This window comes from Typopeltis vanoorti, chromosome 8 (genome assembly GCF_054136105.1).
Source record: "Typopeltis vanoorti isolate ZY-2024b chromosome 8, IOZ_Tvanoo_1.0, whole genome shotgun sequence".
In the NCBI taxonomy this organism is placed as follows: Eukaryota; Metazoa; Arthropoda; class Arachnida; order Uropygi; family Thelyphonidae; genus Typopeltis; species Typopeltis vanoorti.
In genome coordinates, this window is record NC_143556.1 from 52954814 (window position 1) to 52967921 (window position 13108).

At 33.8% G+C, this 13108-nt stretch overlaps 1 protein-coding gene across 1 annotated transcript in view; it reads left to right on the top strand.

The window, feature by feature from the left end:
• The window catches only part of LOC150103993 (CCN family member 2-like), a 168425-nt gene extending 157506 nt beyond the window's left edge, over nt 1-10919 (top strand). Inside the window, exons 3-5 of the mRNA XM_090396881.1 lie at nt 4125-4352; nt 6010-6206; nt 9978-10919. Coding sequence (XP_090253007.1) covers nt 4125-4352; nt 6010-6206; nt 9978-10232 — 680 coding nt within the window. The 3' untranslated portion in view covers nt 10233-10919. The remainder of the gene's footprint in view (nt 1-4124; nt 4353-6009; nt 6207-9977) is intronic.
• Nucleotides 10920-13108: the final 2189 nt, after the last annotated feature.

Sequence of the window (13108 nt, forward strand, 5' to 3'; positions counted from 1 at the left end):
AAATATGTGTATTTATTTACGTTGAAAGAGACATACGGTATATATAATAGGTGATAAATTATTATAGTTCACTAAGGGCTCATCCATAAATCGCATACACTTGAGGGGTAGAAGAAAGCTTCGTTTTGTGATAATAAGTTAGGAGCCTATTACCATTATATATAATAAGCAAGTGTCGTTTCTCTGTCAGCTAAAGCCAATGTGATATTCGCTTCTAGGTTTCCATAGCAACAGTGGCTCAGGTGCTGTTTGTTCATAATAATCAGTGAATGTTTCCATTGTCATCCAGAAGATATTGGTAATAAATATTATTTTTAATTAATTTTACTGCTGAAGGTTTGTTACCACCTATGAGGTCATCTCTGGATCTAGATTGGCAGAATCTATACCGTGGTTGTTGATTAACCGGTGGACTTCTAGGTAATGGAGAAGGAGGTTGAGGTCTTTTTGTGGAGAGGACTGAAGTAATGGCAATTGGTCGGTAATTTCAGACTTGTATCTCCTTTTTTGGAATAGGTTAAATATATGCTTGTATATCTGTGCATTGGAATAAGTGCCGTGTGATTATAGAACATTGGAGAGACGAAAGAGGATACGATTCTGGTTTGAATACCATTGGATGATATCATCAGGAACAGAAGATATTATGTTCAAGTTGTTGAGATTTCTTCTTATACCTTTTTTTGTCGAAACACCAGAGGAGGAATAGAGTTCTCGTCTTTGGAACAGTAGAAGGCGATCTGCCACGGTGACTTATGCAGGCGTTGTGGGAGTTGAGTGTTGCTAGAATCTAATATTTAGATGATGTACCACTGGTGACATATGGATGAGAGTGAGGTGGAAGTGCAGGTGAGAAGAAGTTGTGTCCGGTTACCTTTACAAGCGATCAGAAGGCACAGTTCCCATTTGGACTGGAAGTGAATTTCTTGTGATCGGCCTTTATGACATGAGATTTGGATTTGTTGATGGCTGTTTGCGTCTACTATGTACTCGAGAATCAGCTGACTATGAAGCTTGGTTCCAGTTGTAAGCCAACTGCTGTAAGCTGGGATTTTTTTATTGAACTGTTTTTGTTCATCCATCTTCTGTTGAACAAGAGATTGGCAAGAGAAAGCGAATTTGGGAAATGGTGGAATGAAGACCTTCATGCCAATAACGATAACATCTGAGACTATCTCAGAGCACGCATTTGGGTCAGAAGAGGAAATGCAATAATCAGACCATATAAAAGAACATTAAAAGTCCTTGAGGTTATCCCAGTTGGTACTACGAGGGTGGTCTGAAAAGTTTTCGGCATAACAATAAAAAACGAATTTATAATTTCACAATTATTTTTTATTTTTCAACATAATCTCCCTTAAGACTAATACATTTATTCCAACGATACTCCAGCAACATTATCCCGTCTCTCTAGTGGTTCTCAGTAATATCTGCAAAATATCCCTCTACAGCTGCAATCACCTCTTGATTCTAAGAAAAACGCTGATCAGCGAGGAAGAATTTTAGTTTTGGGAAGAGACAGAAGTCAGAGGGAGCCAAATCTGAGAAATAGGATGAATGTTCTAGCAATTCATAGTACAGATCCCTTAATTTTCCCATTTCCAAAACACCTTTGTGGGAAGGTGCATTGTCCTGATGAAAGATGATTTTTTTCTTCTGCAAACTGTGATTTTTCTCACGAATTTTTCGACTAGTCTGGTTAAAAGATCGAAACAATATTCTCCGATTATTGTTTTACCCTTTTTAAGATAATTAATGAAGAAAATGCCTTAAGCATTCCAAAACACCTTTCCTGCTGATTTAACTACTTTGTCTTCTTTGGCGCTGAACAACCGGCTTCTGTCCACTGTTATGACTACTGTTTGGATTCTGGTGTGTAATGGTGAATCCAAGTCTCATCCATAGTAATTAATCGACGCACAAAATCAGTTTTATTTTTTTAAAAACGCTCCAAGCACTGTTCAGAGATTTTCATGCAAATGTGTTTTTGATCTGCTGTGAGCAAGCGCGACACCCATCTTGCGGAAAGCCTTTTATTTTTTAATTCTTCATGAAAAATATATCCTACACGTTCTTTTGAAATGCCTATAGTCTCAGCAATTTCACGCACTTTGACTCGCCGATCATCCAATACCATATCGCGCACTTGATCAATGATTTCTTGTGTTGTTACAGTTTTGGGACGTCCTTCACGTGGATCTTCTTCAAGGCTGGTACGGCCACGTTTAATGTCGGCAGTCCATTTCTTAATTGTCGAAAACCAAGGAGAAGAAAGCCCATAAACTGTTATGAACTTCGAACGAATCTGTTTTCGCGTTAAACCTTCTTTTACAAAGAATTTTATAACCGCACGATACATTTTATCCATTTCTAGGGATACAAACAACACTTTGGCTTCAGACAGCTGTATAAAACAAACTACTTGATAGAATGACTTGTAATTTGCCATGGATGCTTACGACAAATGTACCAACTTAGAAAAAAAAATATTTTGCCGATTTTACTGCTATCTATGGTCAAGGAAGAGAAATTTTCAGACCACCCTCGTATGAAAGGTACCATGGAACTATTGACTAACGTATTTTATAACTGAGCAAAATTTGAGCCGAAGTTACTACTTGAAAACGTTGAACTCTTCTCAGTTATAAGTTTGTTTTTGCAATATTAGTTTTGCAAGCATTGCAAGAACTCCAATGTCTCATTATCTGTTCGTTAAACAATAGATTTTTTTTCTTTGTGTATATTCTTAATAAGAAACAAGGGATGGATAATATCAGAGATGCAGGAAATCTGTACTACTGGTGACAAAGTGTATTTGATATTCGACAAGTTGAGCCACTTTGTTAGAACCGGTATCTATAGAAGCGTTTTTATTCGTACCAAATGGCCTCATAATTTACTTTGTATTGATTGAGAATGACAGTTAATCATCTTCTATGTCTGCAGTACGTTCAATAAAGTAAGGCATACATCGTCAGAATGAAGTAAGCGGCCACTATGAAATATTCTTTAAGATATTGATTGAAAAACGTAGTCACTGGCTTTTGTGGTGAATCGAACGAAAATATTGGCTCCTGCTCAAATTTTAAAAGTTAGTTCTTCCTAATCTAGCCTAGCTAGCAATGATGCTGTTTCGTATAAGGCAACATGTTTTCCTTTCATACATAATTTTATATTTTCTAATGAGAATCGGAAGCCCTAATCTAGATTTTAAAATGTGATGAAATGTTGGAAGATTTTGCTGATTCCTGATACAATTTCAACTTCAAAATGATATCCACTGAACCACCCATGTGGTTCAGTGGATATCATTTTTGACATTTTCATTTTTAGAAAAAGGAAGATTATTTTCGTGTAATAATGTGAATTTAATATAATGATTTTACAGTCTTAACTTTCTAAAATGCTAATATAATATTCGTTGAATATTATGGCCAAATCATGAGGGGGTTATCATAAATCATAATAAACGGAAGGAAAATTCATTATTTTTTTTATTTGCGCATGTGCGAAAAAAAAAGATATCACGGGTGCGTATTATTGCCCTTTTTTTTTTTGTTTTTGCCAAGCTGTCATCGTTTTATTCTGAATGAATAAAATACTATTTTCTCCTCGTTACAAATGATGGTATTTATTGCAAATCTTTTTTTTTTTAAACTTAAATTTGGCATATTCCTTTTAGTACTTCATTTATCATAAAAGAAAATGCAGGTCTCATATAATCTTTTCTGCTTTAAGCAAAAATCCGACCTTTTTTTTTTTTTTTTACTTTAACGCAAAAGGTAATTACTTTCACGGGTTGTTCGTTTAGTTAACTTAACCGGATCCTGTTTCAGAACTCATAGTATCTGATTGTTGTCGATATTGTAATATTTCGAGCAGTCGGCTATTGTACCCATTACGATTATAATATTTTGTTTGTAAATAAGAACAAGGATGACTCACTAAATAATAATAATAATAATAATAATAATAATAATAATAATAATAATAATAATAATAATAATGGTGTTGGTGGTGGTGAAGATGATTGTGAAATTAATAAATGTTTGTTATGGGATATTAAATGGCGCGTTTGTAATTATTGCTTGCGAGTGATGCATTTTTATTTCTGTTTTTTATAGTGAAGAAAGGTCAGGGATGTCACATCAGTGGAGTATTCTACAAAGATGGGGAAACGTTCAAGCTAGACTGCCGTACTCAGTGTACTTGTCAGAACGGTACTTATGGTTGCGTGTCGCTATGCCCGCACGAGAGAGTCCGTCCATCTTCTCGATGCCGAAATCCTCAATTGGTTCGCATTCATGGTTCCTGTTGTCGAGAGTGGTTATGCGAATCCACCCATTGGGAAGGTGAGAGTCACCCATCTAAAGAATCTGTCCCATATTTCTTCTATGCATCGATTAAACTTTACTATTTCCTACTAACAAATTCATGCAGTAAGAAGCTTTGAAGTATTTTGTTTATGTGTTTCTAAAATCTCTTGCATAAAAATTATATAAACTGCAAACACTGTATTCGCAAAATCATTCAGATACTACAAAGTGATACAATGGCTGTTTGCCGTAGTATGAGTTTGCTTAAGGAGCTGATGGAGTTTTAAAAGGGTTTGATTTTCGAGTGTCAGATAAGAAATTTGTCTTTGCCTGCTATGGAGTTTCCCTTACAATAGGTGGAATCGAGCCACTAAACTTCAGTTTAATTCGCGGAAACATTTACATCTAGGATCACAAATCTCACACAACTAATGCCGTTTGAATTCAACAGTTTGAATCGTTTATTGCCTTCATCTTCATTAGTTGTAGAACAACACACTAAGCAGTTGCTACACCATAACAGACACCTGCAATCCTAATCACGAAAGAAAGCATAGCTCCGTGATTCCTTCCATGAACGTCGTTGTTGAGATGATTTCCAACTAAAAGTCGTGTTTTCTTAAACTTTCATAAACAACACAAAAAATACACAAGTTATTTGCAGTAATAATCATCCACCGTAGTATTTTTGTTTTAAATGTGAAGTAATTTAGAGTTTGTAGAGTATTTCCTGAAAATAAAGCCTGTATTCGGAAATCGCATTGAGTTCATTGGAAGAATTATGATGTGGGCTGTATTTCTAGGCCTAACTAACCCTACCTAGATACAATAGATTTTAAACATATTGCTTGTAATGGGTAGGTTGTGAACTAGATAATCCAGAAGCTTTACTCTTAATATTAAACATTCAAGCCATTTCAAACCTCAACTAAGCAGGATGGTTCGTGTTTTTTCTCTGTAGCAGCAAGAGATCTGGATTATATTATAGATCTTAGTGTCATATTGTTGATGAAATCATCCGTCAACTAAAATCGCTCACAAACATCTCCCTACCACAACGGCATTCAAACCTCCAAGTTGGAAACAGTACACGCCATCCACTCGTGCAACCAAGTTGCAGTGCTTTGTGGTGAGGACAATGATGGCTAATTCACCCAGCCGTATCACATGCACTATGTGTTTAGCATTAATTGTTTTATGTGCTCTGTTTAACTGGAATTCTTAAAGTGGGTGATTTTCATTGACGAATGATAGTCCACCAATTTGTGTTAACATTAGAGGCCTGAGGTGACTTGAAATAAGTTTTTGTTTTGTTTCTAGAGTAGCAAGATTGCTGGATTATATAGTCCTTAATCCATCCATGGTACTAACCGGCTATAAAAGATTACAAACCTTTTATGAACGGGAATGGCATAAATTGTGTTTTCTTCAAAATCAAAGATTATGAATGATCAATGCAACAGTAAAGTTTAAAATTTATATTAAAAAAAAATAAAATAAAAAACGTCCCGTATAATACTGATATTTTGAACCGAAATGGTCACATTTAATTGAATCAAAGTGAATTATTTTTTATAATAGAGCAATTAAAGTTATATATTTTTCATTTCCATTTATAAGAACACTAATCTTCTTCAATAATATTTAGATGTCTTTATATGTTTAGTTCAGTTGCGATGCCATTTCTTCCCAGACAGGAAGCTACACTGCCAGAAACAAAAGGCCGAATGGAGTCCTTGCTCTGTTACTTGCGGCACTGGATTCTCCTACCGAATTAGCAACGACAATCCAGAGTGTAAATTAAGAAATGACAGCAGGATATGCCAACTGAGGCCGTGCGAAGTAGCTGCTGATCCTCCACCAATAATGACAGGAGGCCACCATGTAAGAGTATGTTCTCCCGCATGTTTTAACATGAGCATTTTCCCTAATACTTAATTTTAAAAAATGCCAGTTACTCGTATATGCTAAAATATATAATAAGCATTGAACTAATAATTAACTTTCGAAGGCTTGTGTTGCATTGAGTATGGATTGGTTAACTGTTACTGTTCGAATTAGTTTGTATTCTCAATAAATTCATATAAAATCATATTACTAATAGAATCAGACTGTTAATGTCTTGCCATCTGATATGTCGCTAATTTTTAAAACAGGACTATTGGGCGGAGCGTAATAAGATAAGGAGTTTAAGAATTGTACAAAATACTTCAGTATATATAACTATAAAACGTTTTTATTATTTCACATATTGAGGTAAAAAGAAGAACGTAAACAGAATCTCTGAAGAAATATTTAAAACCAAACAACATTAATCGTTCGAAAGATGTATAATTTAACAATATATTGCTAACGCAAAATACCATTAAGAAAACGTATATTACGTAAATAATATACTGGCACAATATACTGGTCTCAATTAGCCCTAACCGTTTCAGCCTTAATGCCAACCGACCCAGCATAAGCCTAAATGCAAAGCTGGCTTTGCGACTATATAAAATGCGTGTATAATCAATATACATGTAATCTCTAGCATGAATGAAATAATAATTATTATTCTCAACATATGAAAGCTAAAATAGTTAATATTGACTTTGACTAAGAAAATGGAATACTAGAATTTCTTTCTGTATTTTGAGCAATATAAACTATTAAAATTAGAATCTTCAAATGAAAATAATGTTTTTTATGATCGTTCGAAATAAAATACAGATTGTTTTTCATTTTTTGTGTTGTTTTCATTGTTGTTGTTGTTTTTAATTTAAAACAAACATAGAGGGCGCATTCAAACTTACAGTATAATGTTACGCATTTTATTCTTCCATTTTTTTAAAACTTATTAAAAACATAGAGGGCACTTTGCATCTTTCAGCATAATGTTAGATACTTTCACTCTAGGTATTAATCGTAACATGGGTTAGCCATTATAATGTTCGTATAAGAAAATCGAGATTCTACGAAGAGTTCGGGCATAAAAACCTAGCGTCTAGTTCTTGATTTTAATTTTGGTTGGCATGAAATATCCTGTTAGAGCAGAGCGAGACTCTGTTGGGTTAATATGGTTTATAATATCGTATTTAATTCTTAAAATGCTTTCACTTACAGATAAAATTCTTGTTATAGAACACGTATCCTCTTTTTCTGCAAGAAATATTTAGAAAGATTTATCTGTCTTAAAATACTTGCATGCACGTAATACATTTAAATAAACGATATGTTCATTTTTTTAGATTTATATGAACCTTCAGGACATTGTTTTTATCTTTCAGTCAAGTATGATTCATCCTTTTTTTTTATTTTTGTGCTCTGTTTCTGTATGTCAAGTTATTTTGTATCTAATTATTAAAATATTCTGAAAAAAATATAAATGTGATATTTGGAAGAAAATTCTTTTTCTTTTCTTGTATAAATTTTAAAATAAATAAATTATTTTTAATAACCCAAATATTATCTTGAATAAGTCAAAAGCAAATTTCATGCAATCAGGGTTATCAAATATATATATATATATATATATATATATATATATATATCCGGCTAATAAAATCATACCTCACTGACAGATCCATGCAGATAAAAATAAATGGCACCATCTCAACTATGCGCAAAATCCTGGCAGGAGTACCACAGGGATCCCTGCTGGCTCCCATACTTTTCACAATCTACGTGGCCGACACCCCACAAAACCCGAGGACTACCATCACAGCCATATAAGCGGATGACACAGCCATAATGACAAGATATCCCCGCCCATACCTGGAGATCAGTCGTCTCCTGGACACCATCACAAAAATAGAGAAATGGTTCTCGGACTGGAGGATACAAGTAAACCCCCACAAAAGCTCAGCTATACTATTCACCAGACGCAAAGCCTTTATCCAAGATGATATTCAACTCCTCGGAAAAAAGATACCATGGCAGACAGAAACCAGATACCTTGGAGTACACCTAGACAAAAAAACTAAATTTCAACAGCCACATCAAGCTCATAGACACAAAGATATCCGGAGCCATAGCCCAACTGTACCTCCAGATCAACCGCAACAGCAAATTGGATACACGCAACAAGCTGCTACTATATCAGATGGATATAGTAGCAGATATGATACGACCAGTAATCACATATGCATCCCCATCATGGAGTCACACATCCAAATCCAACATCTTGAAACTAGAGAGGATACAAAGCAAGTGCCTGGTTTGTCAGAAACACGCAGATCCACAGAGAAACCGGAACTCCAGCCATTCATTCTCTCCTTCACGACCATGCGTAAAAGTTCTTCAGCAAGGCACTCTTTCATTCCAACCCACTAATCAGCCAAGCTTCCAGTTATGGTGAACACGACTATAACAAAAATAAAAGACCCAAGGCAATCCTGCTCTCAGCAGAACAGAGCTAATCCCATAGTTCAAAATGTGCGCTCATAAGGCTCACAACCCCCCCCCCCTTCAAGCTTCTCGACACAGACGAAGGGAAAAACAAAAGCATTTTATGCTTCACCCAGCAAGCCAGTAACGTTGTTGTTGTTGTTGTATCAAATATATATATATCGATCTTGTCTTCGAGCAATATGCCCAGCCCATTGCCACTTCACATATTTCACTTTTCCTATGATGTCAGAGACTTTGGTTTGATTTCTTATCCATGTATTCCTTTTGTGATCCAATCTTGTGATACCAAGCATACTTCTTTCCATACTAAATTGTGTTGTTCTTAATTTTTGAATTTCCTTGCATTCAGGGTCCATGTTTCACAGCCATATGTCAGTATAGGAATAATACACTGTATTTCCACTGTATTCACTGTATACATAATACACTGTATATATAAAGTATAGACTATACAAAATAAAGATAGCATTTTTTTGAAAATGTGTCTGTCCAACGACATCATTTAATAAGTATGCAGTGTTTGGAGCAGTGATACTCCAATTTATTTTCGGAATATTAACATATTCCAGCGTGTCTATAAATGTTACTAGGAAAAATTTTAGGATCCTACTCCAATGTAAGTAAAACATGTTGCTGCAGGGAAATCTTTTAGTTGCATATTCTAGCTTATGAATCTGGAGAATGATTGTTTGTGATTACTTCTCTCTGTCACAAAAATGTAGAGAAAAATTTAATATTATGTAGGTAAAATTTTAATATTATTATATCTTAGCTTCAGTTTGAAAATGTTACGAAGAATATTCAGATGAATCCAACATACTGTTTATTAAATCATGAGGCCTTAATAACAAGATACAGTTTAATTTATTAAACAGAAATGTAATGTGGGAATACAAAACTGACCAACAATAGTAACATAAAGAATAACAAATTCATTTAAGTTGTTTCAATGTTTAAGCTAGGTTAACACACCCAAGATACTAATTTGGTACAGGTTTATATTTTGATATTATAATTAATAATGATATAAATAGAAGAGGTTATTTAATTCTTAAAAGAAATTTCTTCAGTCTTTTAGCATATCGTAGCCTTAATACTCAGGGTATAAATCTCTAGGATGTTTTTGTGTGTTTTTGCTATATCGTAGCAAAAACACACCCATACAACGAATTATTGTTTACTATTATATGAAATTTTTAAAAGAAAATATTGACTTCATTTACTTAAGATAGAAATCAATGTAGAGTAACAAGTTTTATTGTTCCATAGAAACATCATCTATGCAGGGCCACAATAAGGAGCGCCCTTCCAGTGAGACTAACAGATGGAGAAAACTGTACCAGTGTTGATCTGTTTCAGCCAAAGTTTTGTGGATTCTGTCCTAGGCATCACTGCTGTAACCCACAACTTACTACAACTAAAAAAATACAGTTTCATTGCATAGAAGAAGAGGATGAAATGTATAGTTTAATACAGAAAGATGTACTATGGATCATAAAATGTAACTGCACTGTTCCATGTTAGCACATTTCCCAAGTGTTATGACTTATGCGAAAACTTCGATAATTATAAAATTAAACCGAGATTGTTATACGAAAAAAAAAAACTTGGTCTTTTTATCAATGATCTATGCCTTAGCGCTACGGGACCATGCTGCTAGCAAAGACTCCAGTTAACATATCACGAAAAGCAAAAGACAAACAAATAATACCGTTATTTTGATCTGTCTATATAAAAGGGAAAATCGTTTACCTCCCAGAAAAAGAAATGATGTTACTGTGACTGTGTAGTGAATGTCTTTGCACTCATGAGAGCACAAATTTGCTTTTTGGCTACTGTTGAGTTCTACGTCAAGGGCTTGTAATACGTTAGTGATTTATTTCTTGAGTGCGGCTAAACAATTGTCAAGATTTCACCAGTCTTCGAAGTCTGTGTTAAGGATAGTGTTGTGAAAGCGATGATTTGTTGTCATAATCGCGTGACAAATCTTGTTTCCTGTGTTTATAATAGTGACAGAAATGAAGAGATGATTTGTTGTCTTGTGAATAAATGCACTCAAAGCGTGTATTAGGTGTAAAATGATAACGGTTTCAATTATGTCAGATCAGTGTTGTCACAATTAACTTTATTTTAAGACCTAGTTCTGTCTAAATAGCAGTTTTAATTTATATTTTCTGAAAAAGACATTGAGTTCTGAATTATAAAATCAACACAAAAAGTGTAGTCAGCGAAAGTTTGTTTATAATTTCCAATATAATAATAATAATAATAATAATAATAAGCAAATAATTACATTTATTTAACACTGAAATTTAAAATATGGGAATAAATAAGATATTAGTTTCCGAATGTGCAGTATTCTTTTCTTTTTCTTATTAGTCATGTGCTGCCATCTAGCAGCTTGTTTTATAGCCTTCAAAAACAAACTATTTTCACCTTTTAAACATTCAATCTGTGAATAATTCAAAATATTTTTGTTCATTAGTAATTTTGTCATTGTCAATCATGCTTGACGTATAATCAGAATGAGATTGAAGGATAATACACAGAATGTACCTCATTCTATTGTTCGATCTTCTCAAGCATTTGATATGATATCAATATTTTGATCAATAATGGTCGATTTCCAATGCTTACGACTTTCGACGGTACAATAAAACTAAGATAGCTGAGAAAATGTGTGCAATTTTATTCCGTACCTAAATGGAGTTCAATATACACTTGCTATTACTTCATGTGATATGGTTGGTGCTATATTCTATGAACTTATGATTTTAAATAATTTAATATTTGAAATAAATTAAAGACAGAATGTATAGAAAGATGCATATTGTATCCCATGTGCATTCCATAAAGCTTTACAAGCCCGAAAGATTTCAGTCTTGTAAAGAAATACGAATGCATTGGTGTATGGCTTCCTGTTTCGTGTATTCAACCCTTTCTGTGCACTAGAAATTCAAATAATTAAATCATTCTGTTTACTGAATGGAATTAAAATGAAATAAAGACCTTTAAATATATTCTTCCTTCCTTCCTCGGAGAACTTGTTTGAAAATAAAGAATTCAATTGTTTCTTCAACTATATTTCCTTTTTAACAGACAGGTTATCGAACTGGCAATTTCATGTTTTATTTCTAATAGTTTTACTCTTGTGTTTTCTAGCTAAGTGTTTACAATTTGTAGTCTGTGATTTAACTTTTATTCTGCACTATGATGTGAATATATGTGATCCATTCTGAATAATAAGATAGATAATCATAAGATGTATGTAGTGCCTCAAAATGATTGGAAAATAAATAATTTATCAAAACACATGTCTGTTTATCTATTCATCAAATGCATAGAAAGCAAACGATTTTACATTCAGTGCTGCTCTTTTAAACAATAGAAACGTGGAGATGAGAGATTAATAAAATTTAATTTGTGACGTCATTTTTTAAAACAACATTATAATTAGAATAACTAACTCGTATTTAAAAGTATTGGTCAAGTGTTAATAACTATTTAATCACCAACTAGTTTCGCCGGCTATTGCTGTCGGCTTCTTCAGGGTACAAATAAGGTAGGCAAAGTAAATTATAAGCGAGACGTTAACTGATAATTCTAATTCAATAGCAAAATAGTATTGAGCGTGAAACAATACACGTGTCGCGGATACATGATTTACTTGTTGAGAAACATTTTGTAGTTGGAGCTGAAGTTCATTTCATGTATGTTTAGTGATCTCATTAAGGTCTTCCATATATCAGGTAGGATTAAACCTTGATACCTGTTGAGGTTTCTTGTGGAATGGGCGACTGTAGCTGCTTCTTTGAAGATTCGGGAACGGTAGTTTTCTTCTATATAAGGCATATAACTTTTATTCCATTCAATAATGTGGTTGGTTGTAAAGCCGTGGGAATAAAAGCCAGATATATCTTGTCTGTTATTTTTCATAACCTTTGTCTCATTTCGAAGCTTCTAGAAAAAACCTGAGATCGCTATTCTCAAAAAAAAAAGCTTCACTTTTTGTTGTAAACTCCAGCATACTTGTAGAAAGGATTGAAGTCTTTCGGTAATCTTAGAAATTTCTGAATAGTTTCAATTGGTTTGAAGGTCACTCTAATATTGTGTGGTTTTAGGAGGAAAGCGAGTTTTTCCAAATGGTACCAACGTATGGAATAGTTATAGTGGTGATATATTGGGTGTCATCACGTTGTCTTTGTGGTATATCAGAGAATAGAAACTTGTTGACGAGTCTTCTAGGATAGCCATTTAAGGATAGGTCGTTATTCTAGTCAATTGGATATTGTAGTCAATTCTTCTTGTAGATCATTTTGGTCTGTGGTAAACTGTATAGCTCTTTTCTTTAGCATATGAATAATGCTAAGTTTTTGGGAGATGTGGTGTGATGAGCTGAA